Genomic DNA, 13,186 nt, shown 5'->3' with positions numbered 1-13,186 from the left:
TAACTATCATTCAGCATACAACAACGTCGGAACGGTCCTTTACATCCACACTTGTAAACACTGGGGCGGAGTTTCGCATTCGTCATCTGTGACCTCTCGACGTGATGACGTATTGCATGAGGTCACACTGGCGCATCACAGGACCGGAGATAGATGAGAAGTTGTGGTTTAAAAGTGCTTTTTTTCATGTCAAAAATGACAATCGTTTCGTTAGATAAGACCCTTATGCCCCGTTTGGGATTGTTTAGAGTACTTTAAAACTCAGTTTAAAAAAACTGTTAAGTGTTGAGTTAAGTGTTGGGGTCCATTAAAAAGAGAAAAAAAACCTGGAATGTTTTCCTCAATAAACATAATTCCTTCTTGACTGAACAAAGAAAGACATCTACATTTTGGATGACATGGTGGTGAGTAAATTAACTGGATTTTTTTTTTTTTTTAAATGGACTAATCCTTTAAGTTTGTGTAAGTTTGTTTTGAGTTAGAATGACAACATCATAATGTTATTGATAATTAATTTGCTATTACACATTCATGTCTAGATGTTAGTCAAAATTGAATTAATTTTCGTTTATTTAAAACAAACATTGGATTGTTTACTTTTATTATATCTTGCCGTTAAAAATAATAATTGAAACTGGTACTTTTAATGAAAAACAAAAGAGTTTAAAGCCTGCTGCTAAACCTTAATCCCAAATTATTAAATGTAAATGCCAGTGAGATAAAATCAACTTAACTATGCATATCATCTAATAATTTTAATCGAAAAAAGGCTTTCATAGAAAAAAAGCAGGTGAGATCACAAAAACAAATTTTGTGATTACAGAACTGTTCAACAGCCTATGCTGATTTTTATTATACTTTAAAATGCACAACCCGACCTACAATCAAAAAACTTCAATGTTTACACAGACGAAAAGGGTCCATAGATAATCTTGGGAAGCGTTGATACGCACTGAATGGCATGTTTCTCTGATCCTGTCACCAGTTGAGACAGTAATTGTATTCGTCCATTTCAAAGCCTTCAAATTAATAACCTTTATTCAGTAACAACCCCACGCTATTCAAACTGTTCATCTGTTCTTTGTAATTTACCAGTCAGAGACATCAATAGCTCCTACTAGCAGGGAAGCCATTGTTTGTAATATCAGATGAAAAAGCTTGGTTGTAAAGAACTAGCCCAGAGGAGATTTGCTCTGTGGGTTTATCTAGCACAGGGAAAAACAAGTATTTTGCATAATTCTCCTGGACATCAATGTGAGCATCATCACTGTGCTTCTGTAAGGCCATGAGACGTTCCTTACCAATACTTTGAATAAAAACCTGGCCATTGCACCCATTCGTTTTAGTAAAAAATGACTTCTGGAAAATATATTAGTATGATGTCGTTCATCTTTTATTCCCCATGCAGCACGGACCTGCAAGAGTTTACAGTCATGACAAATTTTATGGAAGCACTTTATTATACTTTAAAAAATACGCATCTGTATGTTTCCCCTTTTTAGATGATGTTATATGAAAATATATTTATTTTTGTTCCTGTCTGGAATGTACAATAAGCCATGAATTACAGTCCTCAGCAAAGACAAAAGACAATGACCAGCATCCATGAGGACTTCATGAGAATGATGTATGTATGTATACCTGCACTACAGGAAGTGTATGACACACATACATTAGTGCTGTCCACTGTAACATACTGTAGAGAATAATTTCACTGAAATACATGTGCATGTACGGCCTGACGTTTTGTGGATTGAGTTTTTCTCTTGCTACAGTATTTCTGTAGTTATGTTGGGACCTTTATCCACATTTATTTAATTATTATTTATGTTCACTTGAGGAATCTGCAACCAACCAGCATATCATGGCCATTGCTTTTATTATCAGTATTATTATTATCTTTAGAATTATTATTATTTCACATGTATTATTATTTCAAAATTACAAAAGCTTGTAATGTATAATTTACAATATTTTTTTCTTATAATTTTTTGTTATTATTATGTTTATAATTATTATTATTTCACATTTAGTATATTTAAAAATTACAAAAGCGTGTAATATATAATTTACAATATTTTTCTTAAACTTTTTGTTATTATTATGTTTATAATTTTTATTATTTCATATGGATTTTTATTTCAAAAGTAACAAAAGCTTGTAATATATAATTTATAATTTACTCAATTTTTTTCTTAATTTAAAAAAAAAATAACAATTAGATTGTTTCTTATGTATTGTTATATTTTATTTTGGTTATTATTCTCACTATCTGTATAATTCATATTATTTTACATGCATTATTATTTAAAGAATTAAAGCTTCTAAAATATAATTTACAATATTTTTCTTATAATTTGTTTTTTTCTTATTTGTTATTTTTTATTTTGGTTATTATCTTTATAATTATTATCATTTCATGGATAATTTCATATGGATTTTTAGTTCAAAAGTAACAGAAGCTTGTGATATAATTAATAATTTACAAATATTTTTCCTTAATCATTTTTATAATAATTCGTTTATTTCTTATGTTTTGATATTTTTTATTTTGATTATTATTATTATTATTTGAATTTATTTTGCATGTTTGCTCCCAACAATTTCTATTGTACATGATCTTTGTCATACAGTGGGTTGTGAAATGCTTTGGACTGCCTTAACTGAATATTAATAAATGAAGTCTTTTACAAACTGTTGTCTAGTGTGACATAGTGTGCATATATATATATGGTACTGCTGGTGAAGTGTGCAGTGGGTTGTGTGTTGAATTGAGGTCAACAGCAGGTTCACACCATTACCAAATGTTTATGTTCACCAAGAGACTGTGTATCACAGATGTGAAGACCTGTTGTTCATCTGTTGAGTCATGCACGAAACCTGTGACATATTTACCACCTCATTACAAATTACCAGAATAAAGTCAATTTGACTTTAGGAGGCAACAGAGCCTAATTCAGGTCTGATAAACCATCAGACTCTATTTTGAGGGAATAATTAGTGCATAATATTTTCATCGTACTTTTTTAATTTTGTGAGCTGTTTTAATTATAGTAAAGATATTGACTAAATTGAAAATGTGGAGAACAAAAGATAGAGACAACAATATACTGGATTAATTGAAATTGTTTTTTTTTAAGTGACTCGGCCTATGCTAATACAGAAAAAAATTCTGGCATTTAAGTCCTAAGAATAAAAATGAGTAGTTGCACGTAAGTATGGTTGCACAAAACAAAACGTGGTGATTTTTTAAGGGGATAAAAAATGAAAACTATATTGTATGGCGGAAGAGCACTTAGTTTGCAGCTCTTCGGCCATACTTACTTGTGTTACTACTCTGTAACATCCCTGTTTGGATCCTAAAGAATGAATGGGGCTAGGCTAAATGCTAAAACATTCACGACGCCCTGTACAAAAATTAAGTGCACGCATTGAAAAAAGACAGGTATGTATTAATTCGTCTAAGTCGAACATAGTAAAATATTGAAAAACTGTGGTATAATTTACTCATATTTTTCTTCTTTTAAAAAAAAACAATTAGCTTGTTTCTTATGTATTGTTATATTTTATTTTGGTTATTATTCTTACTATTTGTATAATTAATATTATTTTACATGCATTATTATTTAAAGAATTAAAGCTTCTAAAATATAATTTACAATATTTTTCTAATTAGTTTTTTTCTTATTTGTTATTTTTTATTTTGGTTATTATCTTTATAATGATTATCATTTCATGGATAATTTCATATGGATTTTTGTGGAGAACAATAATATACAACAATATACTGGATTAATTGAAATAGTTTTTTTTTTTTAAAGTGACTCGGCCTATGCTAATACAGAAAAAAAATAGTAAAATATTGAAAACAGTGGTGTTTTCCTTTAATCCCAGCCTTAAGCCATTTAGAAATACCGCTTTGTTGGCAGAATCCATTAAATGTCACAATGATTTTTCATCAAAGCGCACAGAAGAATGAAATGAATGACGGTGTTTAAAGGGACACTTCACCCATTTGCATTAAGCTTTGTATAGTTAGAACCCCAGTCATGTTTTTGAATGGTCATGCATCATTTCCTCAGTTGCCGCTGAGACAGGAGAAATACAGATTTCAGTGTTGCACTTCCTTCTTTCAATGATGTAAAAATCATCATTTTGCATCATTGAAAGAAGGAAGTCCAATATCTTTGTTGAGGGGGTGAGACTACAAACACACCTTTTATCGGTCAAATAGGCACCAAATTTTAAATGTATGTTACATTTCGACTACAAATATGACACACTTTCAATAAAGATTAATGTTTGTACGGGTGAAATGCTCCTTTAAAGGGATAGTTCACCCAAAAATGAAAATTTTGTCATAATTTACTCACTCTCATGTTTTAACAAACCTGTATAAATTTCTTCTGATGAACACGAAGGAAGATATTTTGAGGAATGTTCATAACCAAACCATTCATGAGCCCCATTCACTTCCATATTGACTAAATTTCTGAGACTTTTTTTCAGAAAGGACAGTAAAAAGTGAAGAAACTTACTTTGAATGAAGCGAAAGATAGCCAAATTTAAAATGAAATTACTGAACCTAAACGAAAGAGCCTGATTAAAAAATGAAATGCTTACATACAAAAAACGTGTCAAATGCACTTTTGCATCTGAGCTCTTTGTTTGGCTATATTGTAGTGTTCTATAATGTGATCTAAAAAAAATACATTGTAAACGCATCGCCCTACAAAATAAGGGGCCTGGATTTTATTTGATCTGTTTGTTATTTTCCAATCTGAATGAAGAATTGAACGGTCAGGCCATGTTTGGATCACAGCTTTCAACTTAATTGGCACTGATTAAAGTTAAAGGTCAAACCGTGACCCATCCGCATGCCCAATATCTCACTGACACCTGAATCAATAGGATCTCGTGCTCTCAATGAACTCCCTTGTCATATATTTTCGCTTTCTTTCTATTTATTGTCCCTAATGAGAGGCTTTGCCTTCGTGCCATCTGTGGGAGTCAAGCACCTGCATGGTGGCCTCCTCTGCACCCACACAATTAGAAACACACTCCATAAGAACTCAGACTGAAATGATAGTTGAGGGTCATGTCAGAGATGACAGATATATCCAGACCACTGCAATAACCACACGTTCCCTTTAGATTAGGGCTGTTCATTAATACAGGGCCCACATGACCTCATGTACCTCAATTAGTACGGCATTGTGTAAGCAGAGCAAAGGTTAAGGTTTCGATTCTCAGGGAAACATAAACTAAATGATCGAATGAACTGTAAGTCACTAAAAGTGTAGGCCAAATGTGTGTAATGTAAATGTTCATTGCAGACAATGTTGATCTATTTTAGTCATTCATTAAATAAACCAGGTTGTGATTAAACAGAGAGAGCTGGGAACCCCTGGGTGATGAAAAAGGGCCAGCAGGCAAAATAAAAGCTATTAAATGACTTCAGTATGACGTGTGATAAATGATAAATGAAGAGATCATAGCTGCATAGTCAACTGAAAGTGGTTGCCTGTGTGCAGAATACTTTTAAAGCGATGTCTAAAGATGTCAAACTAAATGTGTGTCGTCGCCATCACTTTCCTCTTTGTCTGATGTGTTTATGGGTTTTAAAGCCCAAAAAGGCATTCAATTTGGTGCTTTTACATCTTTGGCACATACATCAAAACAAGCCGAGAAATCCAAGGCTTATTTGATTCTGACAGCACAGTTTGGGAAAATCTAGCACCTTGTTTCCTTACCAAGCATGAATTCTGTCATTTTCTCATCCTCATGTTGTTCTGAACCTGTATGAATTTTTTTCTGATTAACACAAAATAAAATATTTTGAGAAATAATGGTTAGCACACAGCTGATTCACCACTGACTTAAATGATAGGAAAACAAATATTATGGAAGTATTTTGATAAATGATAAAGAAGATATTATGATAAATGATGGTAAGCACCCAGTTGACGGTACCCATTGATTTCCATTGTATTTGTTTTCATTTTTTTGGGGGGGAGTGAAACCATATTTTGTTTAACATGGCCCTTCTTCCTCCACCTCTTATAACGTAATATTTCCATATTTTTTTCCAGTGTAACTTCATATTCGCCATACACACTGAATATATGCCCATATTTCATTCTTATAAATGCAATATGACTTTAAATTTAACAAATGCAAATGCCTTTCAATTGAAATAGAGAGAGAATGTTGTAATGAAATCTATAACACCTTTCCCATAACCCTTTTGGTATGGTGCACATGTGCTCATTGCACAGCATATTTTGTTCTGCAGCTGCGCACGCCATAAATTCATAATTTTTTCTTGTCTTTACATCAGATAAATGGGTGTGGTGATCTCTGGTAATGCGTAATATAGCATACAGCCTATTTATTATAATCCACCACCGCCCTCTGCTGGCCTTAATGTAAAGTGACGTCTGCTCGTTTAAAAGACGTATTCGACTGCAGCCTCCCGAGGTCGCATTTGCAGGCTGCATACGTCATCAAGACTGGCTTATTTTAGAATATTAACAATTATAAAGTTGACTACTATTCTTAGTTAATCGTAAATTGTTGTAATATGCTAGTGACTTGTGAATGTAATGCTCAGTTAATTTAAATAAACCAGGCTTGATGACGTGTGCAGCCTACATATATGTGACCTGAGTCCCGAGGCTTCGGATTGATAAACGGCCGCTGTGCAGGCAGACCAATCGACGTATGACATCCCTCTGTGACATTTATACATTTATGTATGAGTCTCCTTCTTATTATGTTTCTTTTCCTTGCCTTTCCCCCATATATTGTTGTTGTTACATTTTATTTTTTATGATTTTATTTAAATGTGAATACTATTTGGGAGACACAGAAATTGAAAAAAAGAGTATCTTTTTTGTATTGTTTTTATATATATATATATATATATATATATATATATGCTTGTTATCCCCTACTTGAATGTGTACCTTTTTGTTATATCAATAAATATAACCTATCGACGTATGACATCAAGATACCGCGAGAGCGAATCAAAGCTTTTAGCTTTCAAATAGCTCTCGCAGTATTTTGATGTCATATTCCAACTAGTCTGCGCAGCGCCTCGTGAACACGGCCGTTAGTCAATCCGAAGGCTGCAGCATCCGGAGATCGCATATGCAGTCATAACGCCAGTTTTTTTTTATTTAACTGAGCATTACATTTGCAAGTCATAAACATATTGCGACAATTTACGACTAACTGTAAAAGTCAACTTTATAATTGTAAATATTTTAAAATAAGACAGTCTTGATGACGTATGCAGCCTACATAAGAGACCTCCAGAGGCCGCAGTAACGGCCCACGATTCATTTCCGCGAAGACTGAAACTACAAGAATGAAACTGCTCGTAGCAGCTGTAAAGCAGTCGATCGCGTGAGTTTGACAGGACGTACCGAAAAAAGTGGGCGTAAGAGCGGTTGTTTATTATGTCATTGCATTCAAGAAGCCAGTCGCTAAAGATTTGACGTTTAGTTGACGAGTAAGTTACACCGTCTGTCAAAGGCGCGGCTTTGGCGTTTACGTACGCAACGCCGACACAGTAGCCGAGCTTACCGGTAAACGCGATGGCGAACGCCGACATTCGCAACCAAACGCACTCTATTATACATTGCCTTTTACATGATGATGGGTTTGATGATGTGGAGACCGATGGTCCTGAAGATGGTATGTGTCTGCTTTCTCTGATCTCATTCACCTTGATTTTACTATAGTAAAGTAAACATAGTTTTACCACGGTTTGTAAAAGCATAACCCGAAAATTGGTTTCACTATACTAAATAAATATGTATTAACCTTTATGTTTGTAGAGAAACTCTGGTTGGTAATACAATTTGTAGCTAACAAAGGTTACTACACTTTTATAATAACACTACCAGTTAATTTCCCCAAGGGTTATTGTTTAGCAATGTTTTCTAAATCATTTTGTATTTATGTTTTTGGTTGTTTTAAAATTTAGTATCAGCAAATGCTTTACAGTAGTGTATTACATCTACTAATATTTGATTATTAATTGATTATTGATTACAATTGTAGTTAGTGCTCAATTATTACATACTTGTATTAACTAAGTAATTTCTGTTGCTAACAAACAATTTGTTTTCCAGAAAACTCATTTGATCCAGTAAAGATAGCCTCAAAGTTGAAAGAACTGGGTGACGATTATGATGAGAAATTTATCCAGCCACTTATCCGAAATGTCCAGAGCGCTCCAGGTGATCAGGTGAGTCTAGACTTGTCTTAAACATTTCATGTTTCCACAGGCCTGCTTATCTGTAAATCAAGTCATAACACTCTTATTTTGTTTCTAAGTGAATCATAATTATAAGGAACTGTATAAGGGCACTGTGATTCAGCACTATTGTTATTTGTTTCGTTTTCTAGCAAAAGTGAAACTTCTTGACATAGGCATAGTATGCACTATTTCCTGTTTCGCTCCAATAGACATTCTTTATATAACTTTCATGTTAAACACGTGATTGTGGGTTGTCTGCAAAAAATGGGGTCAGAATTTATCTATCGCAATCAAAGTTCAGTTGCATACAGCTCATGCCAAACGCATACTTTGTGTATCCTGTAGGTGGTGAGCGTGTTTGCTGAAAGTGTGGAGAGTCTATGTCAGATGTGGGTTTTAGACAGTGCTGAAGTGGCTTCAGAAAAACAACTTCTCAAAGCTGCTGTCACGATCGGACTGGTTATGAAGAAGAATTGCCCTAATATGACCGGTGTGATTGAGACGGCTATGGCGGGATTTTTCAACAGCCGTTTAACCAGCTGGATTTCTCAGCAGGGTGGTTGGGTAAGAGACTGATTTTATCAAATAAACCTGAATTTTTGATTCTATTGCCACCATATATTTAAAGGTGCGGTAGAATGTAAAACTGTATTTATCAACACAGTCTCACCCCATGTCGTCAATATTTGACGACACTTGACCATTCGTCATATGTTGACGCGAAGGGTATACCTTTCGCGTCATTTTTTGACGAACTGGGGACTTCAATACTATTACGTCCGTTGCATTCTCTTTCCTATTTTCTTACCATTTTCGCGTCGGTTTAGGGTTAGATTACGCAAAATTAAACAGTCTACGCGAAATGAAACAGTTGTCACCTGGCGTTGGGGTTAGAGTTAGGTACGCGAAATGAAACAGTTGTCACCTGGCGTTGGGGTTAGAGTTAGGTTTGGGTAGGGATGTCATTATGTAAATCTAACCCTAAACCGACGCGGAAATGGTAAGAAAATAGGAAAGAGAATGCAACGGACGTAATAGTATTGAAGTCCCCAGTTCGTCAAAAAATGACGCGAAAGGTATACCCTTCGCGTCAACATATGACGAATGGTATTTGACGACATGGGGAATAATAAGAGCTCTGTACATGGTAATGACATATTGTGAGACTTAAACACAATTTTTTCCTCATTATGTAAACCTTGTGCATGCAAAAGACCGCTGGAAAACAGGCCAATCACAACATAACACCGACAGTGACATTACAGTCGTGATGTATGGCCCAAGATTAAATTACAAGTTAAAATACACTAAACAAAATTATAAAACTTTAGTTTTTGCCCTAATTTTTCATGAGCTGAACGCAAAGATCTAAGACTTTATCTATGTACAAAAAATGCCTGTTTCTCTTAAATATTGTACACAAATCTGTCTAAATCTGTGTTAGTAAGCACTTCTGCTTTACTGAGAAAATCCATTCACCTCACAAGTGTGGCAAATTCATATCACATGATTATTGCACAGGTGTGCCTTAGGCTGACCACAATTAAAGGCCACTCTAAAATGTGCAGTTTACTATATTAGGTGGGTTTGGGGGGGGGGGGGGGGTACGAAACCAGTCAGTATTTGGTGTGACCACCATTTGCCTCACGCAGGACAACACATCTCCTTCGCATAGAGTTGATCAGGTTGTTTATTGTGGCCTGTGAAATTTTGTTCCACTCCTCTTCAATGGCTGTGGGAAGTTGCTGGATATTGGCAGGATCTGGAACACGCTGTCGTATACGCCGATCCAGCTTCCGGGAATTGTGTACAGATCCTTGCAACATGGGGCCGTGCATTATCATGCTGCAACATGAGGTGATGGTTGTGGATGAATGGCACAACAATGGGCCTCAGGATCTCATCACCATATTTCTGTGCTTTAAAAATGCCATTAATAAAATGCACCTGTGTTCGTTGTCCATTACATACACCTGCCCATACCATAACCCCACCGCCACCATGGGCAACTCTATTCACAACGTTAACATCAGCAAACTGGTCACCAACACAATGGTCATACACACTGTCTGCCATCTGCCCTGTACAGTGAAAACCGGTATGCATCGTAAAGAGAACACTTCTCCAAAGTACCAGATGCCATCAAATTTGAGCATTTGCCCACTCAAGTCGGTTATGACAACGAACTGCAGTCAGGTTGAGACCCCGGTGAGGAAGACAAGCATGCGGACGAGCTTCCGTAAGACGGTTTCTGACAGTTTGTGCAGAAATTCTTTGGTTTTGCAAAACGATTGTTGCAGCAGCTGTCCAGGTAGCTGGTCTCGATCTTGGAGGTGAAGATGATGAATGTGGAGGTCCTAAGCTGGTGTGGTTACACGTGGTCTGTGGTTGTGAGGCTGGTTGGATGTACTGCCTACCAACTTTACAGTAACTTCAAAATGCACATAAAATAGCTTAAAACACTGGGTTACTTTTTATATTTTACGCCACTATCTTAAAGTTTTTTCACAAGAAGATCAGTTTGTTAACATTTAAACACAAAGGCAATGTGTGCTGTTTCTGTCTCACCTGTGATTGCGTGCTATCAACAACACCCTGGTGATGCTGGCGTAATAAGCGACTCGTCATATTAGATGTATTGCCTTGAGCATACGGCACTCGCAAATTTTACAGTTTTGTCCACGTTTTCTTGAGCATCGCTGTTGCATTAGACTTAAATGAAGCTGGCGGTGCCTCTGTTAGCGGCCTTTCTCCTTCGCATGCGGCGCTTAACGGTCCGCGCCACACACACACACAAAAACGCACACACCAACACGTGAGGAGAAACTGTGAGGTTGGCAACAGATTTGCATATCATACTATGAGTTGATTGGACAGGTACTCTCACGTAAACACACGCAGAGCTTATTCCGAACCATACAGTAGCAGTTTTATGCGTTGTTTTTTTCACCAAACTATATTGGAAATGCGTGGTCGAATCAAACACGGTGCACCGTAGTGCACGTGCATCCCGAACCGTTGGAGGATGATGGGACAGTTCGATTCTTTACTGAGAACCTTTACACCCCACACCTCCGAGGTGGATGGATTATCTCGGCAAAGGAGAAGTGGTCACTAACACAGATATAATATGAGATTATATTAAGTTAGAGCTACATTAAATTACGTTACTTTACACATACGTTACATTATTACTTCGCTCACTAGGTTCTTAGCCGCTGTACCTTGCTTCTTGGTTGTGTTATGATTTTTGTGTTTTCTCTTGTTTTTATTCATGTAAAGCTGCTTAGGAACAATTAAACAATTGTGAAAACCTTAATATAAATAAAATTGAAATTAATTTCATTCTAAAAGCAAATCCTAGGGTTATAAATGGACATGTAAAACGTCTCTAGATATTTTTTGCATTTAATTAAGCCACATACCTTCTATGTAGATATTAACAAACAAAGTAAAATATTATTTAAATGCATTCTTTGGCACCTTTAAATGAATTTATCCACATAATCAATATCATAATCTTTACTCAACCTCTTGCCACCCCACAGATGTATATGACTGCTTTCTTCAGTTAATCACTTATATATTTTATTTAATATTTATTATATTTTATTATTCTGTGCTTAAAATATCAAAGCTCCAGAAAGCTCATACATACATCATTAAGTAATCCAAACAATTCTGTGTGGTTTAACAGTATGTCTTCTAAAGCAAAATGATGATAAATTGATAAGAGTCTTAACTAGTTTTTAACTTGGCCATGACTTAAAATGAACATGGTATACGCAGGATAATTCCTTACTCTACACTGATCAAAACTCAGCATTTTGAAAAGTCAAAATCAAAAACTTGTGAAAATAATAATAATTTAAAGCACCAGACAAGTTGGAATTTCCCCACATTTTATAAACACCCATTGTGCACAGCTGGCCTCGTCCTTTCCCAGGTTCAGGAAACTGTTCCCCTTAAAATGTGCTGCACATATTTGGTTTATACTGTTCTGGAACAGTGTTAAAAATAAAGACAGCATATCTATGACATGGCAGTGGCGACAACACTTTAGCGATAACTGAAACCACACCAACTTTCTTTGTGTATACATTTGGGCAGCATTATGAAAATATTCCCTCTATAAGTTTCTGCCAGGTCTGGATCAGTGATCTTTTATAGATAGAATAAATCGTTTGGTTTTAGACTTTGAGCTTTGAACTTTGCAGATCTTATACATGCACAAGCAGCTACATAACAAACTAAAGAAAAAGGAAAACGTATCATGTGACCCTTTTAAATACAAACCAGTAATTTTTAAGATTTTGAATTATTTGCATGTTGCAAATGGCCTAAATTATGTTTTTTCTCTTCCAGGTGTCGGTTTCCAAAGGGAGCAAGTTTTAAGATGAAGATCCTTCTGTGAGCCTGTTTGTCTGGACTTCTGATTTAAATGTGGGATGAGTTAGAAACTTAATTTCAGGTGCCAAGATGATATTTAAAGGACAATCACACGACCAGCAAACTATATGGCCATCTGACTGTTATACATGTTTACTCAAAAACAGATAGTTGTGTTAGAAAATCACGTGTTTCAGGGATTCACAGCCAAATGTACTGTACGTTTTAAAGGAAATTAAGTCTTTGTAATAGAATAGCAATACAATGTTTTTTGCGAATTAGCTGGTGACATCACTTTGTGTATTTAATTATAAATTATGCATTATATGTAGATTTGTGATATGCTGGAATGCTATTTAAATCCCTTTAAAGTGAAACTTTTTAACACCTTTTCCAGTATGTGTGCTATTTCTAAGTCATGCTGTGAACACTAGATATTTGTATGTGCATTTACTATACTAGATCGGATTTGGTTATGGTTCATTAAAATGTCACCTTCAATGCATTAAAGGGAGGAAAAGTGAA

At 35.3% G+C, this 13,186-nt stretch overlaps 1 protein-coding gene across 1 annotated transcript; it reads left to right on the top strand.

Moving 5' to 3' along the window:
- The first annotated feature begins 7,320 nt into the window (after window positions 1–7,320).
- On the top strand, window positions 7,321–13,186 carry LOC141280704 (bcl-2-like protein 15). Its single transcript, XM_073811743.1, has 4 exons — window positions 7,321–7,704; window positions 8,145–8,260; window positions 8,618–8,836; window positions 12,638–13,186. Exons 1-4 carry the CDS (start codon window positions 7,605–7,607, stop codon window positions 12,665–12,667), a joined length of 465 nt encoding a protein of 154 aa, XP_073667844.1. The 5' UTR covers window positions 7,321–7,604; the 3' UTR covers window positions 12,668–13,186.

The sequence above is a fragment of the Paramisgurnus dabryanus genome, chromosome 14 (genome assembly GCF_030506205.2).
Source record: "Paramisgurnus dabryanus chromosome 14, PD_genome_1.1, whole genome shotgun sequence".
Taxonomy (NCBI): Eukaryota; Metazoa; Chordata; class Actinopteri; order Cypriniformes; family Cobitidae; genus Paramisgurnus; species Paramisgurnus dabryanus.
This window is presented reverse-complemented; position numbering and strand designations above follow the sequence as displayed.